Source organism: Trematomus bernacchii, unplaced genomic scaffold, assembly GCF_902827165.1.
Source record: "Trematomus bernacchii unplaced genomic scaffold, fTreBer1.1, whole genome shotgun sequence".
Lineage (NCBI taxonomy): Eukaryota > Metazoa > Chordata > Actinopteri > Perciformes > Nototheniidae > Trematomus > Trematomus bernacchii.
This window is the reverse complement of record NW_022987970.1, coordinates 1-22,622: the sequence shown is the minus strand read 5'-3', so window position 1 is coordinate 22,622 and position 22,622 is coordinate 1. Positions and strand designations below refer to the sequence as shown.

Below are 22,622 nucleotides of genomic sequence, written 5' to 3'. Positions count from 1 at the left end.
AGTTAATGTTACGGCCCGTCCACACAGCAGCGTTATCTTGGAACGCTTCTGCCCATTCACTTTGAATGGGGTGACGTCACTTTGCCTCACTTTTCGCCGAACTGCATTGTGGGAAGCAGAGCGGAGATTTTCAGGATTTTCAGGATTCAAAGTTGAGCAATGTTCAACTTTTGAAGCTGAGGTGGAAGCGTCAGCCAATCAAATCCTGTGTATGCAAATCTGACAGTTCAAGCGCGAGCCAATCAAACGGCGTGTATGCTGGGAGAGACATACCGCAGGTCATTTCCTCATATTCCAAAACATGGAGGAGAAATTAGCGGTATGGAATCACCCGGTGCTTTATGACCAGTCCCTATTTACCTACCGGGATACAAACCGGAGGAGCCAGGCATGGAGGGAGGTGGCAGAGACAGTGGTATGTTTTCGCCTGTTTGGGGAGTTTATATCCAGTTTACTTCCGGCTTTTTTGCTTCGTATGTCGGGGGCGGGAGATTCATGTGATTGGTTGTTGGTGCCTTGCTCGCAAAAAATCCCCAAGCTTCAGATACGCCCACCTCCAAGATTTTTTTAACGCTGCTGTGTGGACGGGCCGTTACGGGCCGTCTCCACGGCAGCGTTAAAAAATCTTGAAACGCTTCTGCCCATTCACTTTGAATGGGGTGACGTCACTTTTTTTCGCTTTCGCCGAAATGCATTGTGGGCAGGCGCAGGTCATTTCCTCATATTCCAAAAAATGGAGGAGAAATTAGCGGTAGCGAATCAATCACCCGGTGCTTTATGACCAGACCTACCGGGATATAAACCGGAGGAGCCAGGCATGGAGGGAGGTGGCAGAGACAGTGGTATGTTTTCGCCTGTTTTGGGGAGTTTATATCCAGTTTACTTCGGGCTTTTTTGGCTTCGTATGTCGCGGGCGGGAGATTCATGTGATTGGTTGATCGCAAAAAAATCCCCAAGCCTCAGATACGCCCACCTCCAAGATTTTTTTAACGCTGCTGTGGAGACGGTCCGTTAGTGTTTGCAGCTGTGTGTTATATGTATATGAGCTGTGCCGTTGCCCAGACGCCATTGGATGCCAGCTTCCTGTCCCTCCCCCAGTAGGCGTGACCGAAGATCTGGATTGGAGCACGCCGGGCCCGACTCTCCAATCCCCGCACACACCTTCCCGGGGACAGCTGCAACAATGTGTGGACCTCAGTTAGTCGGGAGAGGTCTGAATCTGTGGCAGACGTCTCTCGGTACTCTCTCTGTACATTCGGTGCTAGTTTCTGTTAGCAGTGGTTAACTAGGTTGTGTGTATATGTGTGCTTGTTCTTATAACTCTGTTTATCTTGTAATACAAACGTTAACTGTGGTTAACTTGTACCCAGGCTGTGTTTTGGTGACTGCCTATTTTTGTTAGCCTTATTCTTTTTATCCCACTTTAGAAGTGAGGTTTTCTTTAGGTTAATACCCCTTTCACACCAACGGTGTTTCAGGGCCGGTTCGGTGCTGGTGCTTGAAAAGCACCGGGTTTTCCTGTTCACACCGCAGCGGAGCAGCGTCATAGCTCCGGAATCCGGTTCGTTTCGAGCACCAAAAAGTTGTCCGTCTAGAAGCAAGAACCGCATACGTCACGCTTACGTCGGAGGGGGGCGAGATTAACCTGAGCTAACAGTTAAGGCGAGTACGGCAAATAAAAGTTGTAACCAGCAGTAGTGCTGAGCAAAGTGACTAGAACGCAACCACACACTTGTTAAAAAAAACACACTTTATAAAGTCAGGCAACACTAACCAGGCTTCGTGTGATTCTGTTTATTTGTACCTTACTTTGACCATCCGTTCGCTGTTATTGATCATTGTGGAGAGCAGGCAGACGTTTTGTTTGTTATTATAGCAGCTATCGGATGGAATCAATACATGGGCTGCACAGGTTGTCATGTCCGACTATCACAAGTAGAATCATAATGAAAAATACGTCGGTAAAAAGTGCCTGTAGAAAACTGCTTAGCAAGTAGTCAGTTTAGCTTCGGTTGCTATGCTAACATCACCCATGTTATACCAGAGAAACTTTCATAACAGCGTTGTGATGCCAAACAGCGTCAATTCAGACTGACACACATTCACTTAAGGGGAACTGGGGATATGTATCAGCTGCTTGTGTGACAGTCAGACAGTGAATACTTTAGAGCCGTGTGAGCTAACCCGGAGCTAACAGGAGAACACACTCGTGGAAGAGCAGCCGGCCAGCACTGCAGCGGTCGGTAAATGCCGCTGAAACACATTAATAAACAATGAACCACGGCACTCTGGAGAAAAGTATAAGGTTGGAGAAGTCGTTATTTAATTTAATCTGGCTTCGTATGGTTAAAAGCAACGCAGTCCCCGGCCCGTTGTTATTGTGAGGTGAGCTCCGGCGTTGGGGAGAAACTCAGCGACGTAAACTGTGACGTCATGACGCAGCAGCGGCAGCACCAGTCGGGCTCTGAGCGGTGTGAAAAGAGCCGGCGCTAAACCGAAGAACCGGTTCTGAACCAGAAAAGCTCTAGCACGGAGCTTGAACCGGAGTTGCGTTGGTGTGAAAGGGGCATTAGAGTCTCCCTTAGTTCCTTTGTTTACTTATTGAAACCGGTGCCTTTGTGGCCTTTTTGTTTTGATTGTGGCCAACTTGTGCGCATTCATTAAAACAACTTCCTATTTACCAATTCCAACTGGTTATATGTTACCTTCCACTTTCCACGAGCCGGGACGTAACAGTTATTCTGTAATTGTATTTGTTTCATAAGTTACTTTTCATTAACTTCAGAAAACAAATGTTATTTTTCTCAGATACATAAATAATATTTTCTCGAGATGTCAAAACAATTATCTGTCATCTCTACATAACAACTTGTATTCTCTGAAGCTAATGAGATGAATACTTGTGACAGGAAAAGGAGAGTCAGCTGGTTTATAACGTGAAAAACAAGAGACAACAACATACAAAACATTGAATTTACTCGAAGCAACAAGAGTCATTTTAAATCCTGTATATATTTCTTTAAAATGGCAGACGTTAATTGATCCTGTGTTTTCGACAGATAGCTTATTCAGAATATCACTAAAGTAAACAGAAGCACTTATCACATTATACAGGTTTGAGGCTCTTAATACACAATTAAAGCATATTTATAATACTGTAATGCATATATAGATATCATCTGAAGATCAAAATATGATACACAATTCGCACATTCACAAAACATGTCATTTATCTTAAATCTATACAGTTATGAAATCATGTCTATTTATAAAAAAGGTACAAATTTGACATCAAAATGAGACAAATGTAGAAAATAAAAACAGATCTTAATGAAAATGTGGCACTTTGTCCTCTGCTACATCAGTGACAGTCAGTCCTGTATCTGTCACAAAATCACACTTTTCTCCAACAAGAAACATGTCTATTCTGCTTTCTCAGCTTTATGCGAAAAACGTGACATTTAGGAAAAAGAACGTCCAGCAGAAAGTTTGAAAAGAGGATTGATACCAGGATAAATATGAAGCTATCACCACCCATTAGCATAGCTTAGCATACAGACTGGTCTATTACTTTACAACTAATCTGCATCCTCAATATCTTTAATTCAATTTATGAAGCCCCGCCCCCAGAAGAGTAGACAAAGGTCCACAGTTTGACATTTATAAAAACAAGTTAACCTAGAAACCACATTTAATTAGCCTATCAGTGCGCTGGTTAGCCGCCAAACGTTAGCTATTTTACTAGCTAAGTTATACATCCATCTATCTGTAAATCAAGCTAGCTAATGTTCACTATCTATCTACATAGCTAGCTTGCATTAGCTACCCATCTAAAAGATAGCTATCTCAGCTTTAGGCGAAAAACGTGACATTTAGGAAAAAGAACGTCCTGCAGAAAGTTTGAAAAAGAGGATTGATACCAGGCTCATGTACAATAAATATGAAGCTATAACCAGTCGTTAGCATAGCATAGCATAAAGACTGGTAAAGGAGGAAGCCTCACAAGTCTGTCTCATACTTTACAACTAATCTGCAAATTCACCAGAGACTCAGTTAACCTGTCAGTGAGCTATTTAGCTAGCTACAGTTAGCAATTTAGCTTTGGAATGTTATCTATCTGTAAATCAAGCGAGCTAACGTCAGCTATATCTCTACCTAGTTCGCTAGCTTACGTTAGCTATTGCAGTGTGGACCTGTGTCTACGTTCAAGAGGATATATCTCTGGGCAAAATAACTTATATAATGTCAAAGATACCCATCGTTTTGTGTCTCTTTTTTTGTGTTGTTAGCTGTTGTAGACGTTCCCTTTTGGCCTCGCACGGGCCACCAACTTTAGTCCATATCCTATGTTTGTCTCACTCTTTATTGCATGCAAACATATATTTTATTTTGTTAGAATCTGAATCTATCACCCTAACAAACGTTCGCTATCTATCTACCTATTTCGCTAGCTTACGTTAGCTAGCTAGCTAGCGATAGCCAAGTTGGTTGCTGTCATAATGTAAATATGAGTTATTATTTAACACCCTATGGTTAGACTTGCCGTTTGGACCTTTGTCTATCATTCAAGAAGTAAAGAGTACGGATCTCTGGGTAAAATAACTTATAATGTCAAAAATACCCATCGTTTTGTGTCTCTTTTTTGTGTAGTTAGTTGTTGTAGACGTTCCCTTTCAGCCTCACACGGGGCACCAACTTTAGCGCATCCTGTGTTTGTCTCACCTCCAAAAACTAAGATTAGAAACTTATTTTAACATCAAGAATCTGAATCTATCACTCACAAACTTTAAGAAACCAAATAAGTATTTTCCCAAATGTAAAATTATTCCTTTAAGCCTTTGTCATCCTTATGAAGTACAAAACGCACGATATGCAACACAAAACGTTGACAGTTTATTTGCATCACATATAAACTATATTCAGCTTTAAGTCAATGGGTTGAAACTCAGCATACTTCTTGTTATGTCGCCTATATTTTCTAAAATACATCTATCTATGTTAATAAATGTACATAAACAAACTTAGTTGTTGATCTCATAAAGCACAAAATCTATTAATACGGAGGCCTCGAAGCGCCACGGTTACAACATTTTATTATCTCAGTTTTTTCTGTAGTTATTTGTCAATATCTCAAAATATCAGATGTAGTGACCCGGTGGATTCAAACCAACACAACACAATATACCAGATGCACAAAAGAGGTACGAGGTACGATAGAGAAGATCATTTAAAGGGGACCTATCATGCAAAATGCACTTTTGTACGTCTTTCATACATGAATATGTGTTCCCGGTGTTCCAGGGAACTCATCAAGTGTCAGAAAACACAACCCTCTCTATTTTCCTCCATACCCAAATCTCTAAAAAAAGGGGCTGCAACGGATCTGATCAAAACTGATCCAGATTTGAACACTGTCCTGACGTCAGGACGGTGGCGCTACGGCTATTGGGCCAACTCCACCAATCAGGAGGAGACAGCCACGGCCATTGCCGTTCTAAAGCGCTGGAGACGCTGTAGTACATATGCCAGGCCTGTAGGTGGTGCTGTTCTCACTGAATCAACCCTTGCTAAAACAGATCTAAAAAATGTCAAATTGAGCGAAATGAGGCATGGCTAAAATGCATGATCTGTTTGGTATTTTGAAAAAAAAAAAGTATAAATATGCCTTATATAGGTATGGTCCTACACTATATTATTCAAATATAGCATGATAGGTCCACTTTAAAGCAGATTTGACTGGACCCAAAGATCTGTTGGGTTTATATCCAGAAGAGGATAAATATACCTCAGCAACCAAAACCTGTCTTTCATTGTTTTGGTAAAAGGCTCAAAAAGCTGAATTTGTCTTATGGTCTATGGATAATTCTTTCAAATATTTACTTTGTATTATTACAGATGAAGCATGTCTGATTTTGTTTTGTTCCTAATAAAACATCGTTGGGAAAAAAATATCAAATTTCGTTTTTCATAGACGACGAAATTAAAGCCTTTTATGTTTATTTATAAAATACATTTTTCTCTTGATCTCGAATTGTCCGGTCAAGAAAACAACAATGATATTTAGAGATAATGACAAATAATGAATATAAATGTTTGAAGCATGTCGTCCGTAACGTTATCCTAAAATCTTATTTGAGCATATACATATTTAATTGGCAATTTCCTCCACTATTGAAGACAACATTTAAACGTTTTGAAATACAGCGCATTGTTCACCCTTAACAGCTATCATTCAACGAGTGAAACATGACTTTCCTTATATCCTTATATCTCCTCATGTACAGCAAGTCATAAACTTAAGTATATCAATTAGTAGGGGATGATGGGGACGGTTTTTACTTCAAAATCTGGACGATAAGTGTAAAGCTTTGTGGTGAAAACAGCTTATTATGTTTTGTTGAAATAGTTACCTCCCTGGCTAACTTGCCCCTTTTCATTCAGCTCTCATCTGATTGGCTGGACGATGAAAGGACAGCAGTAAACAAGGTCAAAGTTGGAATAATGTAACTTAAGCAGTAAGGGCCGTCCCTGGCCAACATGAGGCCCCGCGCAAAGTTCTATGATGAGGCCCTCTGTTTCGCGAGCGTCGACGGGGGGGGGGGGGGATGCTATTGGAGCCCCACGCAGTCTGCATGATCGGCCTGTAGGGAGGGACGGCCCTGTAAGCAGTGCAAGATGTCGAGGAATATAACCCAAAAATAACCACGTTGCTTTGTTCAATTTGGAATTGATTAAAAGCCTCAAACAGACCCTAAAGAGCAGGTATCAACACGTCAATACCAAAGTACATCTGATGCCTAAAAGGCGCCCAAGAAAAAGCTCAACAATCATCATCTAGAGAATACGATTCCTGAAGAAATTGCAGTGTGAATGCTGTGTGCTGTACAGCCGACGCTAACCAGCAGAAGATCAGCGCTCTAACCCACTGAGCCACGGCTGTAAAAAGGTGGAGATTTCTTTAGTAAAATTTGGATGAATTGTGGTTCATATTTCTGGAATTATGAACGTTTTTAACTATTACCTTATTGACTTGAATATAAGACGACCCTGATTATAAGACGACCCTGATTATAAGACGACCCTGATTATAAGACGACCCTGATTATAAGACGACCCCTCTTTTTCAAGACTCATTTTTGGGAAATACCTTGGAAAGCTTTTCTCTGACTGGTTTACATTTTGAAGGCGGTCTTTTTGGGCTCTCCATCTTCTAACGTTACTCTCAGTAACACCATCTTTCTTTGCTGCTCGACAGTTGTTTGATGACTTCGTTGATCTCATTATCTTAAAATTGGCATCGTATCTTCTCCTCTCTTGTTTATTAACTCGCCTACTTTTGATCCACTTTGTTGGAGTTGGTCTCTGTGTCTCTTCATCTCTTTCTCTCCTGTTGCTGTCTGCTGTTACTTTAACACTCGTTTGGCGCCATCTGGTGTTGAGACTGTGTAATAACATCAAAAAGTCTAGACCCCGAATATAAGATGACTCCTTTTTGTCAGATTTTGTTCTAGAAAGAAAAAAAAACCCGTCTTATATTCGGGTCAATGCGGTACTTTTGCTTCTCAGCATTCACACCAATTTCGTTTGGGCCCATAATGCTGGAATGATCCTGTAATCTGACCCCTTGACCCCAATATTGCACATTTCAGCACCAACCCTTTTCAAACTCCGCCCTCTATACATCGGGACATGATCCTATAAAAAGGTGAATATTTTTATAGTAACATTTGGATGAAATATGGGTAATATTTCTAGAATTATGACGTTTTTTATATATATAACTATTGCTTTTGCTTCTCAGCATTCACACCAATTTCGTTTGGGCACACATTGCTGGAATGATCCTGTAAACTGAACCCTTGAACCCAATTCCGCACATTTCAGCACCAACATTTTCAAACAGCATGTCAACCCTCCCCGATGTCCCCTACATGATCCTCGCTAAAATGTCCCAATTTTGGATCAATAAAGCACTTCTTATCTTATCTCCCGTTTCTCCCTCACAGAGTGGAGGCACTCTGCTTGAAGTCTTTGAGGATGACGGAAGCGTACGTCATGTTGGTCGGGCTGCACAGAATGGACTCTGAATTTGGGAAGGGGTTCACGGGAGGAGGAGCGTTGTGATCTCTGAACGGAGACGGAGGCATGAGGGCCTCCTCGGATAGTTTCCCGTCCACCGAGTCCCCGTCGCTGTCGTGGATCCGGGCGTTGTTGTATATGTAGCCGTGAAGGAGCCCAAACTGAGCCTCATCTTCCTCCTCTGAAGGGGAGTCAGGCTCCTGGTGGAGGTGGGTCTCCTGGTGGAGGTGGGGCTCCTGGTGGAGGTGGGTGTCCGGGTGGAAGTGGGGCTCCTGGTGGAGGAAGGGCTCCTGGTTGAGGAACGGCTCCTGGTTGAGGAAGGGCTCCTGGTTGAGGAAGGGCTCCTGGTGGAGGTGGGTGTCCTGGTGGAGTTGGGTGTCCTGGTGGAGGTGGGTGTCCTGGTGGAGGAGGGGCTCCTGGTGGCGGTGGCTATCAAGGTGGAGGTGGGGCTTATGGTGGAGAAGGGGCTCCTGGTGGAGGAAGGTCTCCTGGTGGAGGAAGGGCTCCTGGTGAGGGTGGGTCTCCTGGTGGAGGTGGGTGTCCTGGTGGAGGTGGGTGTCCTGGTGGAGGTGGGTGTCCTGGTGGAGGAGGGGCTCCTGGTGGCGGTGGCTCTCAAGGTGGAGGTGGGGCTTATGGTGGAGAAGGGGCTCCTGGTGGAGGAAGGTCTCCTGGTGGAGGAAGGGCTCCTGGTGAGGGTGGGTCTCCTGGTGGAGGAGGGTCTCGTGGAGGAGGAGGGTCTCTTGGTTGAGGTGGGTCTCCTGGTGGAGGAGGGTCTCGTGAAGGAGGAGAGTCTCTTGGTTGAGGTGGGTCTCCTCGTGGAGGAGGTGGGGCTCCAGCTGAAGTAGGGGCTCCTGGTAGAGGAGGGGCTCCTTGTGCTGGTACACTAACACACCACCACTAACCGCCTCAGGAATGCTAATCATGTCATTTAACTTGGGTATGTTGAATTCGTCCACCTGCGAACGCTCCACGAAGACGCAGTTTTTTGTGTTTTTTGCGCGAGGTCCGTACGGTTCCTCCCCCCTCGGGATCTGACCCTGGTGCATCATGGGAGGGGTGACGGGGGGGTTGTACCGCACGGCCTCGCCCTCGTCCTCCTCCTCGGCCACGTTGTACAGAGTCTTAGTGCTGAGGAAGGAGTTGGTTAAGGGTTTGATGACGGCCGTCTGATTGGCCTCCTGCCGCCTCACGTGCACTGACAGTCTGTGCCACGTGTGATCTCCTTTGGGAGGGAGCCTGGCACCTGGTTCAGACCATGACACAGACTTTCCATTAGAACTATATGAACAGAATAAAGATGGACACAAATTACTGCAAGGGAACCCACAAAGGTGGAGACAAGACAGCATTTATGGTTTGTGTTGTAAAATATTAAGAATACAAAAGATGTTGTTTATAATATTTCAGGGTTTCTGCAGGGTCCTGAAAATGTTTTTAAGAAAGCTAATCCTTCAGTATCTACACTTTACTCCTTATTATCAATACGTATTCATATATTTGTGCAAGTATATAAGCACATGTACAAGACAACAGAATATTTAACTAAATAATAAAATAAATAAATACAAAATAAATTATAGCATTTTTATATATTTGCTAATTTGTCGCTCCTCTTTCTCCTAATTAAAAATAATAATATTGTAGACTCTATGACTTTGATTATCCTTAAAGGTAGGGTAGGTAAGTTTGAGAAACCGGCTCGAGATCGCTAGAATTTGAAAATACACAACCAGAGAAAATCAGCCACTTCCTCACAGAGCCCCTCCTCCAACACACACGAACGCGCACATGACCAATGAGGGCACGAGATAAGTTTGTGCACAGATGGAAGGCTGACAGGCAGGTAGGCCATCCAGTTATTTTAGCCGGGCCGGCTCAGATGATTGGTCGTGCTTTTTACAGTACCACAGCTTCCACAGATGATATTTATTTATGTTTTTTTTGTCAAAGCACTTCAGATATTCATTGCTATCGGGATGTTAAGAGCATTCCATGGAATATAACAAAAAGTGTATCTCGAGCCGGTTTCTCAAACTTACCTACCCCACCTTTAATATCGTTAAATGAAATATGTCCTCTGAAGAGAACACAGAATAACTCTATATGGAAAGAACAACACAAATATTGATATGAATAGTTTTAGACCAGATTTTCTCTACGGGTTTCCATCGTGTTTTGCCCGTAGTGTAAAAACCTCACATTGAACGGTGTGTGGTATTCTAAAGGTGTGTGTGATTATATTAAGGTGTGTGTGATCTTCTAAAGGTGTGTGTGATAATATGAAGGAGGTGTGTGAACCCTGCAGGAACCTGTCGTCTGTAGATTAGATCGTCTGCTCCCTCAGCTCAGAGATGCTGGTTTTAATTTAACTTCTCAGGTTAAACGTCTGTGAGGATTGAGCGCCGCACAGCTCAGGTGTTTCTCTAACGTTAAGTACAGAGAACCAGCACCTCTGAGCCTCTGGAGCGTGCTCAGTCATAATTACTGCACCCACCTGCCCTTCTTCTTCCTCCTGAACATGTTCAGAAAGCTGCTGCTTCGACACGCCATCTTCCCGTCGCCCACGTGCATCCTCACAGCGTCCGAAGTGGTGAAAGCGCTGCGCACGTTTCTCTCCGGCTTGGCGAGGATGATGTACATCTTGGGCGTAAACATGCATCCCAGAGCCACCGTCACACTGAGGCTCACGGAGAACGACGTGGTGATGATCTTGTAGTTGCTCCCGAAGTAAATGGGAACGAACGCCAGCCAGATGATGCAGGTGGTGTACATGGTGAAGGCGATGTACTTGGCCTCGTTGAAGTTAGCGGGAACATTTCGGGTTTTAAAAGCGTAATAAGTGCAGCTGAGGATGAGCAACCCGTTGTATCCGAGTGGCGCCACGACCCCCATGTTGCTGGTGTTGCAGATGAGGAACACTTCACGGATGCTAGGGTACGATTTAACGGGTTCTGGGGGCTCCATGATGATCAAAGTGACCTCCAAAGTCAACTGAACGCTCACCAGAATGGAGGCGATGACAACCTGCGCCCACGCACTCATGAAGCGAGGTTTCCGGGTGCAGATCTTCTTCTTGCTGCCGGCCAGAATGCGTGCGATTCGGTTTGTCTTTGTGACGAGAGCAGCGTAGCACATGGCGGCAGAGAGACCGACGAGGAGGCGTTGGAGGTAGCAGGAGAAGATCGTGGGTCGGGCGATGAGTGTGAACGGACACAAGAAACCCAGGAAGATCCCGGCCAGGATGATGTAGCACAGCTCGCGGCTGGAGGACTTCACAACCGGCGTGTCGCGGTACAACACGAAGATGAACGCCACGAAGGAGGTGACCAGGATGCCGAGGCAGGAGAACACCACCTGCAGAGGGGAGAGGAAACGTATAATGCAATAAGAAATCAAATATAAAATAAACTACATATATAAAAGGGTGAAAAGTGTAAATAAAATAGTGCATTCATAACTAAAAACTCTTTGGATGTATAAATAATAATACAACTAATATATATATATATAGCACATTTATAACCACCTTGACCAAAGTGCTGTACAGCGAACAAATCGTATAGAATAACACAATAATCAAATAATAAGACAATAATTCAAAACAAGATAAAAAAAACTGAGGCAGGAGAACACCACCTGGAGAGTGGATAGGACAGGAACAATTATATAATGCAATAAGAAATAAAATATAAAATAAACTACATATGTAAAGGGGTGAAAAGAAATAAAATAGTGCATTCATAACTATAAAAAAAATGTGCAAGAAAATAAAGATATTGCATGAAAAAAGGAAATAAAACCCCACCTGGATGATGGACTCTGGGTTACTCCACTCCAGGTAGCGCAGGGTGATCGGCTCACAGCCTGGAGACAAGAAGAACACGTGATTATAAAACACAGCCAACAGACTGTCTATCAAAGCAATGCAGGACACTCATCTTAGCATGGAGGTGAGGTTTCTGAAAATCATGAGTAAAGCTAAATTAGTGAGTTTTAATTTGAGACGAACAAAATGAAAAGTCTAGCGGGCTCAAAGCCAACAGACTGTCTATCAAAGCAATGCAGGACACTCATTTTAGCATGGAGGGTAGAACTCAGACTAAAAGGGAAATAACGGTCAAATTTAGACGAACAAAATGAAAGTATTAGAAGTCTTACAGCCCTGAAACAATACAAACACTTGAGCAGCTCATTAGGATGTTATCATTGCAGCTTCATCCTGGAGGTTAGATCTCAGATTATTAGGGAAGAAGTGAAATAACAGTCAAATTTAGACGAACAAAATGATACGTTTTAGAACTTCATAGATGTCGGGTTATTTATCTTATATAACGAGTCTTCTTTCAGACTAGTGGACAGAAGACCTCTTAATCCACATCCAGGAGATTATCCTTCTCACTGTGTCTGCACATTTCTCCTAAACTCACCAGAAGTTAGCATTAAAGATATAATATAAAAGATAATTGTGTTCATGTCAGTAATGTAGGAGGGGGGGGTTTCATGGTGGTGTTAGTTGGAGTTTTTCTTTATTCTAAGGTGACATTGAGAAACTCATTTCAGCTGAGGAACACAGAAAGTCTGAAAGTGGGTTTTTAGCTCAGATATAAATAAACCTTTTTGTACGGAGCCAGGCGGGGGGGAGGGGGGGGGGTGTGAGGGTGAGGGGGGGGACAAAGACCATCGCTGCCTTTCTGCTGGAGCCAAATGAACTCTCCCTGAATATCTCACTGATGTTGTTTTATTTATTTATCGAGGGAGGGATGGAAGAGAAACTGCACGGGAATCATTTCCATCTCTTCCTGAGGTCCACAGTTACACCACGAGAGATGGAGATCATGCACGAGGAGGACAAGATAGGGCAGGGAGAAATCAAACATTACAATGAGAAATAAACTACAAATATATAAGGGAGAAAAGGAATAGAATAGTGCAAGAAAACATGATGTAATGGAATAAGAAATAAACACAATAAGATAATGGTGCATTAGTGATTGTTAACCCCTCATCCCATATCTGTAACCATGGCATCATCGTATGTATAAACAGAAAGGTATATATAACACATGAACTGTATAAGATGCCGCATGGTGTTCACATGTTTAAAAGGTGTGAATAATGAATAGAGCAGGAGGTGGAGGAAGTGGAGCAGAGAAAGTAGGGCTGCAGGAGGAGAGATGATGAATATCTGCAGGTGTCGGGGGGGGGGGAGGAAATAGGACAGAATTAGGGAGAAGATCTGCAGAGAGTGAGCAGGACAAACTACAGAGGACCAGAGGGTGGAAGTATTGGAGTACAAATACTTTGTTACTGTACTTAAGTACATGTTTCTGGTATCAGTACTTTACTCCACTACTTACTACTTTTTACTTTGACTTCTTACATGTTGAACACAAATACCTGTACTTTCTACTTCTTACATTTTGAACACAAATACCTGTACTTTCTACTTCTTACATTTTGAACACTAATACCTGTACTTTCTACTTCTTACATGTTGAACACAAATACCTGTACTTTCTACTTCTTACATGTTGAACACAAATACCTGTACTTTCTACTTCTTACATGTTGAACACAAATACCTGTACTTTCTACTTCTTACATTTTGAACACAAATACCTGTACTTTCTACTTCTTACATGTTGAACCCAAATACCTGTACTTTCTACTTCTCACATTTCCCAAACAGGCTGGTTCCTTTAGTTTGAATGTGTGTTTGGTGGCGTGATCATTATTATTCAGAGTCATTGCGTGCCTATTGATTTGAACACGATCCGTGTATCCATCATTTCCTGGTCTTCTCTAAAGAAGAGGGACCAATGAAAACGTTGTCATGTTGCCGTTGTTCAGCATGGAAACATTCATTAGCTAACAATGACATTATTGTTCTATTAATATAAAGGGAGGTCAGGTACTCTTTAAAACAGCTGCTAGTTATGGGTACTTTTTACTTAAGTACATTTCAAAGCCTCTTTACTTTGACTTGAGTAAAGAAGTTTAGTCAGTACTTCTACTTTTACCAGAGTATTTTTAAACACGAGTATCTGTACTTCTACTTGAGTAAAGGATGCGTGTACTTCTACTTGAGTAAAGGATGTGTGTACTTCTACTTGAGTAAAGGATGTGTGTACTTTTGCCATCTCTGCAGAGAACAGGCTTTGCACACGTCCCTGAAAACCCCCAGTATGCAACAGGACGTGTTTTGTTTGGACTCACCCTCCAGCTGTTCGTCCGGCCACCATCCGATCTCACAGGCCTTGCAGGTGAACTCGTCCTGAACGACCTCGTTATCTTTGCAGGGCGTGCAGATCCAGCAGCAGCTGACCTCGCCCTTTCTGATCACCTGACCACGCATAAACACATCAGAGAAGGATTTGCTTTAATGTGAAGAAATCATCGCTTGTTTGTGTTGTTTCTGTTTCTGTTTCTGTCTCTCGCACATTTTGGGGGAAAAGAGACAGAATTCTGACTTTTTTTTTCAAAATTTCACTTTTTCTTCATAATTTAGTGGGAATGCTGTTAACAGCTGTTCTTCTACGCACACAATTCTTTATTCTTATTATTCCACCCATTATTTTGCTGGTCTTCTCCTCCTACATTCCACATCGCAGAAACTCCGTTCAAACATCAAAACGTTCAGCTCGGTCGGGAATCGATTGCTATTACTTTTCTCATTCATAACTTTCATAATTCCAGAGATACATCCCATAATTCATCACATTTTTAACATGGAAGTCAATGGAGAAATTCTTCAGTCTTCAACAAATCTTCATGGGACTTCAACTGCTAACTCTTCCTTCATACTTTCACTCAGAAACCTCATTCCAACTTTAAAATGTTACACATCTTTCTGACATTATTCGTGTAACACAACTTTTAAATCTGATTCTTACTTTTAGAGATATTAAACATTGTTCAGACCTTGGTACAGAGGCTTTCTTCAGATTTTAACATTAACTAGAGTGCGTGATGTCACAGCTAGAGTGTAGGACAGCTTGAAATTTGCCTTCATATATTTTATTTAAACTGCCATAATTCCCAAACCCTACATTCCTGAGACATACATTTTCATGACAAACGTAGGAAAACATCTCGTAGCTTGAAAAATGACAAATAATTAAGCAAAAAATAATTAAACAAAATGCCTCTTGAGGGCATGAAGTGACAAAAACGTTCAACATGTCTCCATTAAAGCCCATTGTAATTTCAGGCTGATATTTCCTCACAGCAGCAGCCGCACACCTTTAGTTAAACTGCCAAAAAGGCCACATTATTGACCCGAAAGTACACAAAAATTACACTTCAGATACTCAACTTCCTTGACATGCTTCACGTTTTGAAATTTCACAGATATCTGTTATCGTTCTTCCACAAAACGTTCACATGTAAGAGGTTAATCTCTCATTCAGAACAATGGAAACCTTTGATCTCTGGACACGTCGTTAGCTCAACTATAAACACCTGTGTAATGGAACACGATGATGTCATCACTCCAACTGACATGCTCAGAGCAGCAGACTTCAGATAAAGGTTAATGGTCCTGCCCTCAACAGCTCTACGTCAATTATGGGGTGTCATCATATGCCGTTTCCATGGAAACGCCATAAAAGACGATGTCGCTATAACTCCTATGAAAATGTTCAAAAAGTGCTCAAACTTCACATGTGTGCTAACAGTCCAGCCGTGAAGACATCTAGGGGACAGTTTTGAGATTTCTTCAAATGCCGTTGCCATGGCAACACAATGCTCGCCATGAAACACGGTTTTCTCATAACTTCAGTGAAAATGCTCCAAACGGCCCAAAACTTCACAGGTTTGGTAACGATGCAGCCATCAACGCATCTAAGCGTATTATGGGATGTCATCAAATGCCGTTGCCATGGCGACAGATCATTCGCCATCAAGTTAGTTAAAAAGTTTGCAGTTCAAATATTCTGCTGCTTTTCCAAGCCTTTTTACTTTCTTTTCTTCTCTCATCACACATTCAAGCCCCCAGTGTTCATGTATCATTTCAATCTAAATTCTTCACTTTCTTCTTACACATTACATTTCAGCATAGCAATTTAGCGTCAGCTTTTCAGCATAAAGCATTCCCACTAGCAATTTCTTCAGGAATTGCATTCTCTAGTTTCACTTTCTTCTCAGATTTTCATTTTTTTTTCAGTGTTGGATTTTTTTCTCTGAATTTCACTTTTTTTAAATCAGAATTTCACTTTTTTTCATTATTAGAATATTTGTTTTATTAGTGACCTTGATCTGCCCTCTGCTGCAGGGCTCACTGCACACTGATCTCACGACGTTGCTCTTGTTCATCATCATCAGGTCTTCGTCCAGCTTCAGGATTCCTTCGTGCCACGAACCAACGTTTATGTAGTCGAAGTCGCCCGACTCCACCTGCTGGAAGTTCATGATCTCATACCTGAGGGGGAGGAGTTAGAGGAGGGGGAGGAGTTAGAGGAGGGGTTACACACCTGTCATATTTTCAGATGTTTTTATACATTTTAATCTTATTTTAGCAACACAAAATTAATAAACGCTTTTTTTCTCAGATTTTTTCACCTACTGGAAGTTCATGATCTCATACCTGGGGGAGGAGTTAAAGGGGGAGGAGTTATATGGGAGGGGTTAGAGGGGGAGGCGTTAAAGAGGGAGGAGTTAGAGGAAGGGGTCACACACCTATCAGTGAGTTAACTGAATCAAAATGTCATATTATCTGATTTTTACCACATTTTTAGTCTTATTTTAGCCACAAATATCTAAATAGCTCCTCCTCACCTCCCTGGAGAGTCTCCGTTCTCGTCGAACCAGATGTCCTCCCCGGAGACCCCGGTGAACGAGGTCTTCAGCAGGAAGTCCAGAAGATGGCTGCCGTCCACGGGCTTCATGTTGTCGCAGAGCCCCCCCCCCGTGCACAGCAGCGCCTGCATGTCGTGCAGACCGTGGGCCATGGCGTAGATCGCATTGATCACGAAACCCATCTTACTGTCCTGCACGTAGTTCTCCTCCAGACTCTCGTACCCTGGAAAGAGGGAGAGAAGGTGAGAGGAGTGAGGGAACATCAATATCTGCAGGAGGAGAGATTGTAATTACACATGGAGAGATTAGTGAGGGGGTCTGCAGGGTACAGAGCAACATGTCACTCAGAGAGACACCTACCAACTAAGGCCCCGGCCCCACGGGAACGCATACGACAAAACGCATAGGATTAACGCAAACGCAATCGCCAAAAAGCTTCCGCCCACACGCAATATACACCGGATAGTGTCTGCCCACACGAGACAGCTCCGTTTACATCCAACCGCTGGAAAAGCTGCAGTACATATGCCGAGCCTGTACGTGGCGCTGTAACTTCCTCCACAAAAGCAGCGAAGAAGAATGGTTGTCATGGCTGCACTTCTGTTTATTCTCCGCGGTGGGGGCCAAGGGAACCGGGCAGAGTTTTTCGCCGGTCAACGTATGTTAAAGTTTAAATCTTCCAGACAAAATTATAAAAGTGCCGGTCAAAGGTCTTCTTTGTTATTTATTGAGTTTTAAAACAAATGAATAACGACTCTATATAATAATATAATACTAAAATACACGGAGCCTGTCTCTTTTTCCTCTCTCTCTTCTGACAGCGTCAGTGTCTGTCTCATGCAGCAGCTGATCCACTAAGTAAACCCGACAGTAAAAATAAACATATTTATAACTAGTTTAGTTTGAGAGGTAATTAAAATAGCTAAGGGTGGTGATCTGACTTGAAGTGTGTGTTTTGCTCCCGCTGCATCACAGCCGGAGGAGCTGCGTGTCTCCGTCCTGTCAGATTAGACTTCACTCGCGTTTATGTCCATATCGAGATAAAGATAAATAATCTGAATTCAGTGTGCAGTGTACTTTTGCGGGGTTGAGCAGCAGAGGCGGGGAGAGGCGGGGCTATTGCGTCGTCATTATCAGAAACGGATGACCGTATAGGCGACCACACGGCCCCGTTGGACCCCCCAGAGCGCTCCGTTCCCAGATCTATCCACCTTTGGACCCGTGGTCCGTTTCTACCGTTCCGTTACGGCGTCGTGTAGCTTAAAGGGCTATACGCAAGAGAAATATGCGGATACAACCCGTTTTCGTTCCCGTGGGGCCTGGGCCGAGACTATAAACTGCTGCAAAAATGTCAAATTCAAAGGTGTTATCCTCAGATGCTCAGCAGCTGCAGAGTGGACATGGCAATGACATTCTTCTGACCTGAGCTCCTCCAATGATGTGGAATAAAACACTAAATAAAATAGTGCAAAAAGTCTAAATACATGTAAATAGAATATGATATGTACAAGAACAGAATATGAAATTAAATACTGTTTGTTGCGGTGATAACTATTTAGATAGATAAAAGGGACTAAACCAGAACAAAGACCCACAAAGTGACGACAAAGGGCTAGAAAATAACCCAAAGAATGCACAATGGGCCCTTTAAAGAAACACATAACAAGGACAACACCCAGAGACCGACACATACATATAAGACTGCTGCAAAAAGGGACAAAACAACAACAAAGACCCACAAAATGACGACAATGAGACAGAAAATAACCCAAAGAATACAGAAAATAACAAAACAAGACGATTAAAGAGACAAACAGTTACTTAAAACACACACAGGGGCCTTCGGCTGGCAAGATGCTCTCAGAGAGACACACACACACACAGGGGCCTTCGGACAGAGACACGGACCATCCAGGAAGACACGTCACACGTAAATACAAATGCAGCCAAAGGAACAATAACAACAAAAGGGACAAAATGACTGAGACAGAGAATAACCAAACATACACAATGGGCCGTTCAGGTAGTAAATGCTACTCAAGGGAAAACACTCAGAGACCTACAAAATATAAAACAGCTGCAAAAAGACACACAGATTCAAAACAAACAAAGACACAAAAAGACATTTGAAAAAGGTGTAAAGAGTAAACAAAGGACTACAAAGCATCACAACATGACAACAAGAGTCTATCATCTCTGGAGTGCTGGTGTTGCTCTGTGCCGTGCACGGACCCCACGCCTCATAATCTGTCCATGTGGGATCATCAGGTGAACGTGAGAGAAGAGGGGGAGAGTTATCACAGATCATTATTCTGAACACACACACACACACACACACACACACACACACACACACGCACACACACACACACACACACACACACACACACACACACATACATACACACACACACACACACACACACTCAGAACAAAAGGCTTCAAAGAAAACCTGGATTCACAGCATGCCTCTCCTTCTGCAGGAGTCATTCAGAGTTTAAATACACACACACACACACACACACACACACACACACACACACACACACACACACACACACACACACACACACACACACACACACACACACACACACGTTGATGCAGCTGAAGCAGAGGAAGCAGCCTTAGACGTGTTAAAGGAAGACACCATGCCGTGTCTTCATAATGAGTACACGGTGTATACGACTGTTTTTAATACATTGAAAGTCGTGCTTTTGGCTACTCGATCAGAAAACATGTGCAATGTGAGCATTTGTGTAAAAAGTATGTATTTGTATTTTAACTTGGCTCAAGTGTTTGTCTATTTCTTTATCTTATATTTCTTTAGTATTGATTTGCATATTTGTATTTATATAATAAATACATTACATCTATATACATCAATCAATTTATTTATATATTATTGATTTAATTTAATTAGTTATTTATTTCATATCTTGTCATTTGACCCATTTACGTCTTTGTACATTTTATTTTTTTAATATATTTCGTATATTTATTTCATATTTATAATAGTTTTACAATATGTGTGTATTCCTTCTGTCCTCCTGTCCGTGTTATTCAAATGCAGTTATTGGGCTTTAATGTGCGATGAATAGTCGACTAATCAATATGTGTCACGCACATCGAAATAATCTTCAACTCTTGAAATGCTTGAATAATCGTAGAAAAACAGAGTAGTTTTTCCCGTAGAAATGTCTCTACGGTGTCCGTCCTCTGATCTGATGCTTTCTGTGTTTAAATCAGATTCAAGTGAAACATGTTTGGACATTTCATGACATGTTTTAACTGCAAACCATTAATTTAGAAACCCGATCTGCAGATTAAGGTTCTGCAGGTTTGGCCGAGACATGCGCTCTATTTTCTAATTAAACAATTCATATTTTAAACTGTCCATTTGTCTTCTTCTCATCCGTTCTTAGTGGAATAATAATAATAATGCAGACATGTCTGTTTCCAGCCTCAGATCTGCTGCTTTTCTCAGCTTTAAAATCATATTAAAGTCAACTTTTTTAGACATTTCATGACCTTTTTTACATCAAACCATTATTAAGAAACCATATACATTTTTATATATATTTTACATTATCCATTTCTCTTTTCCTCTACAGTCTGTTTGCACGAATCCACATGTGTCTGTTTGATACGTGACGAGCTTCTTGTGGAATAATCTGCTGCTTTTCTCTGTTCTCTAATCAATGTATTAAAGTGACATATTTTAGACATGTTATGACATCTTTAACATCAAACCATTAATATTTAGAAACCATATACATGTTTTTTTATATTTAACATCTATTTGTCTTTCCTCTGTTTGCATAAATCCACATGTCTGTTTGATACACGACTAGCTTCTTGTGATGCTGTCGTGTTAAATCGAGCAGTGATTTTTGGACATTTCATTACATTTTAACATCAAACCATTAATTTAGAAACCATATAAAATGTTTTTGATATGTAACATTATCCATCCTTCTTTTCCTCTACAGTCTGTTTGCATGAATCCACGTTTATCTGTTTGATATGTGACGAGCTTTGGGAGCTTCTTGTGATTCTGTCGTGTTAAATCGAGCAGTGATTTTAGCAGAGCGTCTGCTGGGAGACCAACACATAGAGAGTGAACTGGTGGAAGGGGGGGGGGGGTCCACTGGGATCAGCTGGTGACCCAGTTTAATATCTCCTCAGCTCCATAATGCTCCAACATGCTGCAAAGAGACGCCACGGTGTTCCTGCAGAGGCTCATGCAGCAGCAGCGTCTGTTATTGGGCTGTTTGTGAGGAGAGGAGAGCAAATACTGAGCTCTCATTGGACAAAACACATCCCAATAGCTTCATATATCAGAGGTTAACTGAGATTAATGACTCGTTTGGGGACAAATTAGACTCATTGGTTTAATTTCAGTAAACCTCAACGTATATTTCCAGAGAGAGAAGCGTTATGATTATTCAGATCGGAGGGATTCACTCACCGTCCTGCAGCTCTACATCGGGGAAGACAAGAAATCAACAATGACATAAAAACATCCACCTGATAAATACTCTGATAAATACTGTGATAAATACTCTGATAAATACTCTGATAAATACTCTGATAGATACTCTGATAGATACTCTGATAGATACTCTGATAAATACTCTGATAAATACTCTGATAAATACTCTGATAAATACTCAGATAAATACTGTGATAAATACTGTGATAAATACTCTGATAAATACTCTGATAAATACTGTGATAAATACTCTGATAAATACTCTGATAAATACTCTGATAGATACTCTGATAGATACTCTGATAAATACTCTGATAGATACTTTGATAAATACTCTGATAGATACTCAGATAAATACTCTGATAAATACTCTGATAAATACTCTGATAAATACTGTGATAAATACTCTGATAAATACTCTGATAAATACTCAGATAAATACTCTGATAAATACTCTGATAAATACTCTGATAGATACTCTGATAAATACTCTAATAGATACTCTGATAAATACTCTGATAAATACTCTGATAGATACTCTGATAAATACTCTGATAAATACTCTGATAAATACTCTGATAGATACTCTGATAAATACTCTGATAGATACTCTGATAGATACTCTGATAAATACTCTGATAAATACTCTGTTAAATACTCTGATAAATACTCTGTTAAATACTCTGATAAATACTCTGATAGATACTCTGATAAATACCCTGATAAATACTCTGATAAATACTCTGATAAATACTCTGTTAAATACTCTGATAAATACTCTGATAAATACTCTGTTAAATACTCTGATAGATACTCTGATAGATACTCTGATAAATACTCTGATAGATACTCAGATAAATACTCTGATAAATACTCTGTTAAATACTCTGTTAAATACTCTGATAGATACTCTGATAGATACTCTGATAAATACTCTGATAAATTACTCTGATTAAATACTCTGATAAATACTCTGATAAATACTCTGATAGATACTCTGATAAATACTCTGATAAATACTCTGATAAATACTCTGATAAATACTCTGTTAAATACTCTGATAGATACTCTGATAAATACTCTGATAGATACTCTGATAAATACTCTGATAGATACTCTGATAGATACTCAGATAAATACTCTGATAGATACTCTGATAGATACTCAGATAAATACTCTGATAGATACTCTGATAAATACTCAGATAAATACTCTGATAAGATAGGATGCTTTGTGCGGATGAATTAAAGCT

The 22,622-nt window shown here is 41.4% G+C and overlaps 1 protein-coding gene across 1 annotated transcript; it reads right to left on the bottom strand.

Annotated features, from left to right (window-relative positions):
• Positions 1-7,637: 7,637 nt before the first annotated feature.
• Positions 7,638-21,358, bottom strand: LOC117471154 (metabotropic glutamate receptor 1-like; the record flags this gene model as incomplete). Its single annotated transcript, XM_034115950.1, has 8 exons — positions 7,638-8,281; positions 8,894-9,357; positions 10,574-11,433; positions 11,885-11,943; positions 14,296-14,422; positions 16,330-16,498; positions 16,855-17,098; positions 21,347-21,358. Coding segments are annotated over 8 exons (2,216 nt in total), but the record flags the coding sequence as incomplete, so codon positions are not given.
• Between the last annotated feature and the right edge of the window lie 1,264 nt (positions 21,359-22,622).